At 39.9% G+C, this 13047-nt stretch overlaps 1 protein-coding gene across 6 annotated transcripts in view; it reads left to right on the forward strand.

The window, feature by feature from the left end:
• The window catches only part of prickle2b (prickle homolog 2b), a 78780-nt gene extending 66277 nt beyond the window's left edge, over positions 1-12503 (forward strand). For all 6 annotated transcript variants that reach the window (XM_079596999.1, XM_079597000.1, XM_079597002.1 and 3 more), the window contains 6 exons: positions 4330-4443; positions 4576-4713; positions 6172-6375; positions 7346-7532; positions 9211-10071; positions 10688-12503. In XM_079596999.1, the coding sequence (XP_079453125.1) occupies positions 4330-4443; positions 4576-4713; positions 6172-6375; positions 7346-7532; positions 9211-10071; positions 10688-11574 (2391 nt within the window). In that variant the 3' untranslated portion in view covers positions 11575-12503. The remainder of the gene's footprint in view (positions 1-4329; positions 4444-4575; positions 4714-6171; positions 6376-7345; positions 7533-9210; positions 10072-10687) is intronic.
• The last annotated feature ends 544 nt before the right edge of the window (positions 12504-13047 follow it).

A 13047-nucleotide genomic window follows, 5' to 3' on the forward strand; every position in this document is an offset into this window, starting at 1 on the left:
CTTGGTTTGTGGATCTGGTTTAAGTCAATACCAACAGTTTTGCAGCATTAAGGCAGATGGATAGGAGGAAGTTGCTGTGATACAAGAACTCGGTGTCCATGCATGTTATTAGCAAGCTATTAATTATGCCTCTCTCTGTGCTTTGAAAGCCGGTGTCTGCAGTTTCACCCAGAGACAGTGATTACCTCAGGCCATGACAAATTAGCTTTACTTAGACATAGAGTGGAAATTTAGGCCATCCACATCCATAATAAGATAAGATGGCAGATCCCTGCTGTGCATTTCAGAACATTTGGGATCTGGTTTAGAACAAGAAATCTGGGTTCGCTTTATTTTTTATAGTCCATTTAAAACCCATTCTGTTGAGTATAAGTAACGTTGTTCCTACATGTCTACTAACTCTTATTAGTAGACTGTTAGGGTTAGGGTTAGAATAAGTTGACATGTAGTTGCAAGGTTACTTCTAGTCAGGAGAATGTCTGTTGGAGGACCATCACAATAAAGAGTTAGCAGACATTAAGCAGACAGACTACTAAGACTTTGATGAGAGTTAGTTGTAATGTAGTTGCAATGTTACTTAGTCAACAGAATGTTCAAACGGGACCATCAAGTACATGAAAACATCATTTGCTGTAGCTGAGGTATTTAGGAACTGATTATTTTAGCTGCATGGGCAAACTTTTAAATCCGGCCTTTGCTTCATTTCTCGGATTCATTTGAAAGATTCAATGCCTTGCAAAGTCATTATCCACCAAAAATGTTTGACAAGACACTGGCCTTGTTTGTTTTCCAAAATCTCCCTGACACAGGGTTACATGAGTGAATTAGTTGAGTAATCCAATTATATTTTTTTAGAAATTGAGTCAGCTAAGCAGATCCATTTGTCACAATGTTGAATACAAATGACTCTTATGAACTGGTTCGTTTTAGTGAATCAAGAACGTAATCCGTGTACCGGTAGTCTGATTTACAATCAGTTGACTGGTTTCTTTTTAAGTGTCTTTAACAACTATGCACTAACATTTAAATTATTAATTTGATACAATGCACTTGTGTACATACATTTTTCTTTACATTGTCAAGTCATCTTTATTTATTTATATAGCGCTTTTTACAATACAGATTGTTTCAAAGCAGCTTTACAGTGATAACAGGAAAATAATGCAACAAAGTTTGTTTCTAGAAGAAAATAGCATCAGTGTCCAGCTTAAGTTCAGTGATGGTTCATTTTTGTTGAAAAAAGTTATTAGTTCATTTATATATATATAGCCGCTCTGGAAAAAAACGTGATGTCATCGTCCAGCTCAGTTCAGTTCTCATATAATGGTGTCAATGCAGGCAGATCAATAATATTGTTGAATATTAAATATCCATAACTAAGCAAGCCAAAAGCCAATGGCAACAAAGGTGGAAAAAGGCGACAGTGGCAAGGAACCAAAACTCCATCAGGTGACAGAATGGAGAGAAAAACTTTGGAGAAACCAGGCTCAGTCGGGGGGACAGATCTCCTCTGGCCAACGAACGAACAGTATATGATTATGATTCAGGCAGCGTAATAGGTCAGAAGTCCGATTGGATTGGAACATTCAGAATATTTATCCAGTTCCATCTTATTGTACTTAATTTCTGTAATTATAATTACACTGGTGTTGACCCTTCCAATACCCCTTAACCCTCACCATACCACCAAACCTGTCCCTAACTCTCCCGTGTTCTACCTCAATAGCAGCAAAAGTGTTTTGCAATAACACCTTTGTGAGCCACTTTTAATTAATGTATTTTTTCTTCAACAACAAATGATGGTGCATATTTACTGTGTCATTCAGTGTATGCTGTCTCCTTTCTCTGTTCAATGGAAAACAGCTGTTTGGGCTCTGGTTGGTTTGCCCTCAAATCAAGAGCATTTGCATTTTCTTCACCCTCTCTCTCTCTGTCTGGCGCAAAATGCAGTTGCCAGATCCCTTGACACTGGGGCGGGTTGCCAGATCCCTTCCTGCTGATTATAGTTATTTCCACAAGCTGTTCCTCTGTGTGAGTGCTTTGGGCTCTGGGTCCATGTCCTTCTGATCGCTGCGTTACAACAGTTCTTTTGCTGGCCCAGGGAGTGTGTTATTGTTGGATGTCTCCACTGTAATTTACCAGGACCAGACCACAGTTGGTGTTTCGTGTAATTTTTCAACTATCCCAAAAGAACCTCTGCACGAGTCCTTCAGAAACCCCTTGCTGACACTGTACCGGCCAACACAAGCAACGGAAGAGCAATCAGCTCGTTTAAAGAGACAGCTCCTTATTACGGCGAGGCATTAAACACCGGACATGGATGGGGCTCTGAAAACAAATCCCACGCATTACAGAAGAAGCTGATCAGACCGTATCCCAAATGTTTCCTGGCTCTCGTAAAACACATTTTGATGGGACTCTGAGATAAGCAGTATTTCATCTGTGTCTTCTCTTTACGTATCACTCGTTCACGCTGCTCGGTAAAAACACAATGTAAACTAATAATATGACATTCATGTTGTTCTTTAAAGCTGAATGTCATTTTTGCACCCCTAGTGACACCAAATGGAACTGCAATCCGTTTCAATTAAAAGTACGTTTGGTATTTACATTTAGTAAAATGATTAGCTTTTGCTGTTGTATCAGTGACTGTGAAATTTCATGTGTAACAGCAACTGATATTTTGGTATTCGATGACAACCATAAATCTAAAAATGGGGTGCAATATAGGCTTTTATATATATATATATTTTTTTTTTTCTACTTTCTTAGAAAACAGTAATTATGTTTGGATCAGTGTTATTTTAATATAATTCATATACTATATAAATATTTAACAATATTTTGAATGAGCTTTTTTATTATAAAATTTTGTATTTTAGTATTTAGTAAATTTAATAATAAGTAATTTCAATATGTTCTGTCGTTTTTGTTAGTGTTTTTTAAACATTTCTACATAACTTTAATTTGAGTATTTTTGATTTTGTAATATTAACACTTTAACATTTCTAATTTTTGTGTACGTTGTTTTAGTTAAATTTTTAATCGAATTTATTTGATTTTAATTCCGCTTCATTTCATTTAACAAGAGCTATTTTTAATAGTAAACACCATTTAAACACCATTTTTGCAGATATGTTCAGACAGTGAAAACGTTGCTTGCTTAGGCTTTATTTCATTCGAGTTTCTCAGTTGTTCAGCACGGTTTCTTATTCCTGCTTGTTTATATGGTATGGCGACAGAGGCAGATGGCCCCTGCTTTATATCAGATTAAGCCATTAGGCCATCAGATCTGTGTAATAGGTTTGGACGGGTGGTCTGAGGATGCAGAACCTTATTATGCTCCTAAAACTGGATTCTTCACTCACTGGATCCTGTTTGCGTTCCAAAAAGTACTTCAGCCACGAGTCAACAGACAATTATATTACAGTGTAATGTAGACTCATGCTCTCATTATTTGGCCAATTATAAAATGAAATGTGTGATGTAATTACACTTAAATGTCATTATGTTGATTAGACAACTGTGATAATGATAATGTCCATTTTCATTCCAAAATTTAAAGCTACGGTTAATTAAGCTGGGATGAGATCTGGACATGCATTCGTATCATCTTGAGATAAAGGGTCCTCCATTTAAACACGTCAGGGGGGATAGAAGGGGCCGATTCCATTAACTCGTGCATTGCTCATCCATAAATCACTCTGACTGTTATAGCTGCGTGTGTGAAAGGCGAGGACCTTGGGCGAAGTAGGGGGAAGGGGTTAACACCGACGGGGATAGAGAAATTCCACCCCTGTGTTCGTGATTGTCTCACCCAAGTGCCAAAATCCAAGTGTTTGATTTAACAAACCACATGAAAACAAGACTTGGTGGCCCTCAAACCTTCTGGTGCTTTATTATCCATGTTTTATCATATTTGTTTATTTATTTTAAGAATAAATCATAAAAATATGTGTCAATAATAGTCATTTACTAGTTATTCACCCCTGTGTTTGTGACTCGCAAATAACAAACAGCGTAAAAACCTGCTGATGCTTTATTTATTATAATGTATTATTATAATTATGCATCAGTTTACTAGCAATAATCGCATCAAAGAAATTCCCCCCTGCATTTGTGACATTTTATTTATTGGCTAGCATGAAATCACCCCTCCAATTTGTGACTACAAACCACTTGAAAACAAGACTTTGTCCCACTCAAACCTGCTTTTGCAAAATTTCCTTTATGTATTTAAACGATAATAATAATACATTTATATTATTGAATTTACTTTCATGAATTGAAGTAATTGAGAGCTGCTATTGTTCTTGAATGTCATTCCAGGTACATCAGTATTACAGCTCGTTGCCGGAGGATAAAGTACCATACGTGAACAGTCCTGGGGAGAAGCATCGCATCAAACAGCTTCTGCATCAGCTTCCCCCACACGACAACGAGGTAAGATCAGCTTGGGCTCTTGCACGAAAAGGTCACCTCTCAAAAAGCATGTATGTTTGTGCGTGCCTTCATTTTCCACAAGCGTCTGTCCATGTTTACGCGACACCACTGACCTGAGCTCTTGTTGCGCAGGTGCGATACTGCAACAGTCTGGATGATGAGGAAAAACGAGAGCTGAAGCTATTCAGCAACCAGAGGAAGAGGGAGAACCTGGGCCGCGGTAACGTCAGGCCCTTCCCGGTGACCATGACTGGAGCGATCTGTGAACAGGTGTGCAAAGTGTTCATTTGTGTGAGTGTGTGTGTGTGGCATTTGAATGAATCATAGTTTGGGGTGGAGGGTGTTGTGGCCACAGGAAGAGATCAGCTTCAGTGGTTCATTGAAACTGGTAGTTTTGGTCTTAGCCGCTTATTTTCATTGTCGGTTTTAAGGCTTCCTCTATAGGTTTTATGTGTTAGTCCACCTGGGATGTCATGTTAGTGCCAGTAAGTGAATAAGAGCTAAATCTAAGCTGGATATGCATGTCTGTGACCACCTGCCTTGTTTCTCTCCCCTTCTGTTACCTCTCAGGAACAGATGTCACACTGGCACAGTTTGGCTTAATTTTGGTGCATTTTTTAAATGTATCCTCTACTGTGACACTCTTAAAGATATAAGCCCCCATTTAGCTCCCAGTGCTGTTTAAAAGATGCTGTTTTTCCAATAAATATTGGTCTCGAAGGTGACGGGCATGCATCTGCCTGGCCCATTACACATTTGCTGACTCTCCGCATAATGCAAGATATTGTGAAATGCTGAACGAGACCTTTAATGAAGAAACCTGCTAATGTCAGCTGTTCTTTTATACATACCAGATATAACACGGTGGCCACTTGTTACAAATTCTTTCTTTCTTTTTTTTGCTTAGTCTGTGGATATGCAAAAAAATACGCACACTTTCATACACAAGTTTGGGTTTGGTAATTGTAAAGAAATGAATACTTTTATTCAGCAAGGATGCATTCATTTAATCAAAAGTTACAGGAAAGACAATTATAATGCTACAAATGATTTCTATTTCACATAAAGGCCATCACAGAATCCTGAAAAAAATGCATCACAGCTACCAAAAAATATTAAGCAGCACAACTTTTTTTGAAAAAAGTTGATGATAATAATTTAAATGTTTCTTAAGCACCAAATCATCATATTAGAATGATTTTTGAAGGACCATGTGATACTGAAGAGTGGAGTAATGATGCTGAAAATTCAGCTTTGCCATTACAGGAATACAGTACATTGTAAAATATATTAATATAGGAAACCGTTATTTTAAATTGTTAGGGTTATATTTTACATTATCACTGGTTTTATTATATAATTGATAAAGTTAATACAGCCTTTGTGTGCATAGAAGACTTTCAAAAACATAAAATAAATATTTAAAAACCTTTTTTGCAGGGTGGGTTGTCTGATCAGAGTGGAAGTTTACATAGGATGCATTTAAAAAAAAGTTTAGTTTAAAGATCACCCCCCCCCCCCCCATTTAAAACCCCCTCATGTATATTAAAACATATTTTAGTTTTTATATCTAATCATTTGGTGGACTAGTCGATCTATAAACACATCTGTTCATAATATTAGAGTCTCAAGATAATGAGTATTGATTTAATCTTGTACCCTGCTGCTAAATGACCTATAAATGTCAACAAGACTCTTTTTAACCCTTTAACTCTCTCACATTTTCAGTGTGGGGGACAGATAAATGGAGGAGACATTGCCGTCTTTGCGTCACGCGCGGGCCACGGGATGTGCTGGCACCCACAATGCTTTGTGTGCAGCATGTGTGACGAGCTGCTGGTGGATCTTATCTACTTCTACCAGGACGGGAAGATCTTCTGTGGTCGCCACCACGCTGAGAGACTCAAACCTCGATGTTCGGCCTGTGATGAGGTTAGATACTCTCACCCTGCTAAGACATGAACCTCTTAACACTAGTATGTATCTTGTACGTGATAATTAACCATGGCTGCCTAATGTAAAACTGCAGATATTTGGAATATAGTCCTTTTTAAGTAAAAAAAAAAAAAGAAGCTAAATGGCACAAAACATTTTTAATCACTCTTTTAATTAAGGTGTTTTTCAAGGAAAGTTTTAACATTGAGGAAATTTCATCATCTTAAGATGTGGTAACATTAGCAAAGCTTTTCACAGGTCCATTGTCAATAGTGTAGCAATACATGAAGCACTTACTCAGAATGTGAAGTCCATACAGGGAAATGTTTTCACTGTCCGTATGGATTCCTATTGAGAGGACAGCGTTTAGATGCGGTCACGTATACCATTGTTGCGCAAAAAATCCAGTCATCCCGATAGGAATCCATGCGATCAGGAGTTTTGCATGAGACGGAAAAAGTTCCCCTTGCAGGGTTTTCTCATTTTCAAGATCACGTGAATTTGCCACATTTTATACTACAGAAAACTGCTAGGTCTGAAAATGACTTTTCTGTCGGCAATGATTCATACATCTCTACGCTATTGACAGTAGACAATGGACCTTTTTTCGTTGCACTTTCAGTAATGTGACCGCAACTTTTCGTTGTAAACTGTGAAACACACTTAAGGTGCACAAGAAAAAACGAATGCTTAAAATCTTGTCAAATGCAATCAAAATGGAGGTGTCTCTCATTGTGCAGTTAAAGATTAAACTGAACGAGCCTTGTTTTTCCAGTTCCCATTTTATGTAAAGACAGCTGAGTACATTGCATGATTACCATGGTTACAGAACTTCATCTCTATAGTGATAATGGAGTTACTGCTGTGCTGCAGCTCAGTCTGTTGCCTCAGCAGAGCCTTTAGCTTCAGTCCTGTCACTTGCACTGCAGAAAAATGATCTCTCTTTTCTCTGCTTCCTGTCTCTTAGATCATTTTTTCAGATGAGTGCACAGAGGCAGAGGGCAGGCACTGGCACATGAAGCACTTTTGCTGTTTCGAGTGCGAGACGGTTCTGGGCGGCCAGCGTTACATCATGAAAGAGGGCCGGCCGTACTGCTGCACCTGCTTTGAGTCCCTGTACGCCGAGTACTGCGACTCCTGCGGGGAACACATCGGTAAGAGCCCATCCATCAGTGCCGACCTGGAATCCCCTCTGCGTCCACGCGAGGCCGGTCCGCTTTGCTCTAGCAGAAATTCCACCGTGGCAAATGCCAAGAGACGACTGACCTGCTTTTTGTCTATCGTTAAGATGTTAAACATAAAGAGCTTGCAAGTTGATAGTTTAGTCTGGCGTTCACGTTCAACGTTTTGGCAGCTTGTTTTGTAGAAATTCAATCCGGAATTACTTTCCACACAGGACCACAGAAAGTAATTTCATGAAACTGATTATAAACAGGAAGCATCAGTGCGGGTTTTCAAAACAGATGTTGTCCATTAGAGCGCGGCTGCTTTAGAGCTGTGATTAAAATCGAATGTATTCCTGCAATATGTGGCACACCGTATAATCAGCTTTCTCCAAACACGTCTACACCTCTCGAGAAGGATGCAATCCTTCAATGACATCTTTGTTCTGCGTTTGTTTACTTTAAGTAGCTGTCATTTAAAATCCGCTCGATTTTAAGCTTATGCAACTATAACATGCGTTCAAATTTGAACTGTCATGTCTAAAGGATTACTCTCTTGTGCATTTGCTGCAATGCAATAGAGAAGTCTGTGACATGGTGCTAATTTTATTTCGTCCTAGCTATTATTTTAAAAATACACTAACTCTGCAAATCAAATGGACAGTAACTTGAATAACCCTCTTTTAGGATGGTTTTCATTTCTGCTTAATTTTCTATTGTTAGAAAAAGTTTTAAAAAGTGCTCCACTGCTAATATATTAGTCTTCAACTGCTTAAAACTTTTTGCAAACCATTAAGAATGGGTGTCAAGGTAAAAAAAAACATAGGCCCTGTTTACGCCTGGTATTAAGATGCGTTTTGATCAATTCGGATCATAAGTAGACGACGGAGACACATACCCGTTTACACCTGGTGTTTTAATCCGTCTCTTTTGTCCACTTTCGACCACTTCTGTCCTGATTTCTTCTAAGGGAGGGCAGATGAATGGTTTTTTTCAGATCTTTCGATCTAATGGAGGAAATAAGATCACGCAATTTAAATACGAACGCAACGGGAGACAACAGAAAAACAAATGGAGAGTAGCAGCTTTTCTGCTCTGACATCCGCAAGACCAGGCGAACGCGGTGAGAACGTTGTGCTTGGTACTTTTTTCAAACCAAATTTGGGTCTTCAGCCAACAGTTGTTCCCATGTGGCTAGCACACTTCTCATAATGTTTACTCATTAGGTCAATAGGCGGAGAGCAGACGGTCTCTAGTGGCTGTTCGAATGCACTCAACCACATGAGCGTTTACACTACGAAAGCAATCCAGTCGAATGCGTTTTTGGCTACCTCTGGAAGTGGTTGAAAGTGGACAGGCTCAAAAAATTTCAGACCCCGTTCACACCTGTATTTAGCGTCGTCCACTTGTGATCCGATCGACCAAAACGCATCTTAACAGATGTAAACAGGGCCTTAGTAAAAACTGCATTTTAACTTGAAAAATATATTTGAAAATGTAACTAGAATGAATTCAAAGAGTACATTTTAGAACTTGGCATGTTTTGAACTAGATGGTTTTTCCTTTTTAGTATAGTAGGCTCTTGTGTATTGACCCATAGTTTATGAGTTTTAATTTTGTCCATAGGTGGTTGTGACCTGTGTGTAATGGATGTCCTCTTATTGTGCAGGTATTGACCAGGGTCAGATGACATATGATGGCCAGCATTGGCACGCCACCGAGGCCTGTTTTAGCTGTGCTCGCTGTAAGAAGTCCCTGCTCGGTCGTCCTTTCCTACCCAAGCAGGGTCAGATCTTCTGTTCTCGGGCATGTAGCATTGGCGATGACCAGAATGGCTCTGATTCGTCAGATTCTGCTTTCCAGAGCGCCCGTTCACGTGAGGCCCGGCGCAGCAGCTCCAAATCCAACAAGAGCAATACTGGGGGTAGTGGAGGAGATGGGAACCAGGGAGGGAAAGGTTCAGCCGGGCGTTACTCTGCAGATGTTGACCCACTGTCCCTGCAAATGGATCTGCTTAGTCTGTCTAGTCAAACGCCCAGCCTGAACAGAGAATCTCCATCCTGGAAGACGCAGGGTGAGATGTATGGGTACGAGAGCCGTAATGAACTCTCTTCAAACCCCCTTCATTTGCTCAGTCAGTGCAACATCCGGACTTCCTATTCCTCAAACCTGTCCCCTGGTCACCCAGCAGATCCAAGGCCTAAGGAGCCTGTTGCCTCCAAGAGACCCCCTGTATCTGCTCTCAAAGGACAGTCTTTGAATGAGAACTGGTTCCAACCGGGACCAGAAGACTATTACCAACCTGCACTGCGATCACAGACGAGCTTTAATGAGGTTCCACACAACAGCTTCATGGATAAGCGCTCCGTGAGCCTGCATGTATTCCAGAGGGAGAAGGAGAAGGATGTTGGACCACAGATGGGCCGTAGCAGGAACCCAATTAGTGCACTTGGTTTTAGCGAACAGCTCACACCCCTGGAGCAGACGCCACATGGCTCTATGGAGTCACTGGCTCTATCTAATGCTACAGGTATTTTTATTATTATTTATCAAAAGTGTGACTTATCAAAAGTGTATGGTTAAGATTTTTTTATGTTTTTGAAAGAAGTATCTTATGCTCACCAAGGCTGCATTTAATCAAAAATACAGTTATTTTTTTTTAAATATTGTTAAATATTATTACAATTTAAATTAAGTCTATTATATTTTCACATATTTTAAAATGTAATTTATTCCTGTGATGGCAAAGCTGAATTTTCAGCATCATTACTCCAGTCTTCAGGGTCACATGATCCTTCAGAAATCATTCTAATATGCTGATTTGCTGCTCAAGAAACATTTCTTATTATTATCAATGTTGAAAACAGTTGTGCTGCTTAATATTTTTGTGGAAACCTTGAAGTTCTTAAAAAAATCTCACTGACCCCAAACTTTTGAACAGAAATTCTATTTAGATTTTGATTGAGCACTACAAATTTTAAGGTTATCATTTAGTAGTGCTTGCTTTAGCTATTACTAATGTTCATTCTTGGGATTAGGGATTTTAACAAATCTAGTTTTAGTATTTTTAAACTTTTTTGTGTACTGTCACTTAGTTTATAAGGCAAGAGAATATTACATCTGTCTTACATGTTTGATGTCTACAGGCACCTCTGCAGATGGCGGCAGTAAACGGCAGGAGCACTTGTCTCGCTTTTCAATGCCAGACTTGAGCAAAGATTCCGGCATGAACGTGTCTGAAAAGAGCAACATGGGCACCCTCAACTCCTCTGTGCAGTTCCACAGCTCTGAATCTCTGCGCAGCCTGAACTCCGCACAGCCCTACCTGGAGCTCCAAGCCCCGGTTCAAGTCAAATACCCTGTGCAATACTCCCGTGAACCTCCTGGAATTAATGCTTTACCGCCTGGTTTTGCCTATCAGGAGGAGGATTGCGTAAGTTTGGTTAGCAACGCCAACAACGCCCGTCTACCACCCATGAGTGAACGGACCCACCGTCGAAGCATCGACCGCGAAGAGCCACGGCGTCGACACCACCATTCTCGCCGCTCCAGGCGTTCCTGTTCGGAAAACGCACTTAACCTCGCTGCCGAGCGCCGCCCAGCTCCGAAACGATCTCAACTTCATGTTCGTGAGGATTATGACCAGTTCCCCCCGCCCCGTGGGTCACGGGACCCCTACGGTGGTGGAAGTGGCAGGCTGAGACAGCAGCCTTTCAGACCTTGCCCTCGGACAACCTCCGACCTCACGCTTCAAAACCCAGCGCTACACCGACACCAGGGCCCTTATTCATGGGACCAGTACGATTACGATGACGATTGGTGCTCGACCTGTTCCTCATCTTCCGAGTCAGAAGATGAAGGGTATTTTCTGGGTGAGCCAATTCCCAGACCAGTCCAGCTGAGGTACATGACCAGCGAAGAGCTGCTACGCAAATACAACTCTTCAGGACTCGGCGCAACCGGTCAGTTCGGGAGCCGAGGGCAGTTACACACGCGCAAACGTAGGAAAAGCAAGAACTGCATTATCTCTTAAAAGTCACACCTGCTGCATCATGCACAACCTTGCACAAGATTTTTCCCGTCAATATAGTTTGAAAGGCTTTTCGGTGTTGTGAGGCTTATCAGTGAATTAAACGCAGTAATTTAATTTGTTCATGGCTCAATTGCATATGCATGCTTTCCCATGTGATATTTACAAATTATTCTGGATGTTACACTTTTTAGGGACTTCTTTAATCCGCAGCACTGTTGCCACATTTGTTACAACTAATGTGCAATTTTCCGTTATGTAATGCATTCAGGCACAGTGATGTTTTTTTTGTATGGTGTTTGCTTTGGGCTGAAAATCCCATTAATAAGATGTATATAGGCAACTGAATGAAGAAATTTACTAAGTTAAGGATGTAATGTAAATTATCTGTAAATGATGTACCACATATTTTTATATTTTGTATCAATAGAACCATTTATGTACTAAGCTAAATGTAGAGAAAATAGTAAAGGCATGCACGTTAATTTGCTGATTTTTGTCTTGTATTAGAAATTAAAGAGTATTTCTGTGAGAGATTTGATTGACAGCTCTTGGTTCTTCATCATCAGAGCATTCTGTGATCTCTGACTCAGATTAGACACCAACGCACTTGCCATCTGTTCAATGTATCAATGCAAAGAAAAGACCACAGAGCAACGAAGGATCCAAATGGCTGGCCTCGCTTACTGATACACCTCATTGCTAATGACAGTGCTTATAAAAAAATTCAAGGATTAGTTTCAATCTACATCTCCGACTTGTGATTTTAAAAGTGCGGAAATGTTTTTTCATCTCCAGTTCAAGCTTTGCTTTGTTTAGATTCTAGACCATCATTGTCTGTAATGCTGCTGTTTAAGCAATAAGATAGGAGACTGCCATTTTACACACACAGATTCAGAATGATATTGCCATCGGACAACCTCTCACCTCACGCTTCAAAACTGCTAGCTACATGGTTTTCAGATATTTATCCATAAACCTTGACCACAGTCCCATGTGCTATAGGCCTAAAAATGTATCTGAACTTGTTTAAAAGTGGCAAAGAGTTAATGTCCCCGACAGGCCAGAAACATGAGATGCTTTGGCTACTGTCTGAGGAATTTTTGTCTTCGTATGTACTTAGTAGTGGTCAGAAGAGTCTTGAAAGAAAGTTTAGATGGCTTTCTGGTATAACCATCTGCATAAACTTGATCTACATTAGAGTTTTTCTTCCTGTCCTTTCTCTCTTTCTGTTTCCTCCTTTACCTCAGAGAATGATTACCGGTAATTGGCAATCCTTATAATAGTTATAGAAAAAGTATTTACCAAATACTTAATAATGTTATGCCAAGGTTTGTGTATTCTGGCAGATATGTCACAATTAAAGGTATAGTTCGCCCAAAAATGAAAAATGTCATCATTTACTCGCCCTCAAGTTGTTCCAAACCTGTTTGAATTTATTTCTTCTGCTGCACACAAAGGGATATTTTTTAAAGA

This window comes from Phoxinus phoxinus, assembly GCF_949152265.1.
Source record: "Phoxinus phoxinus genome assembly, chromosome: 22".
Classification (NCBI taxonomy): Eukaryota; Metazoa; Chordata; class Actinopteri; order Cypriniformes; family Leuciscidae; genus Phoxinus; species Phoxinus phoxinus.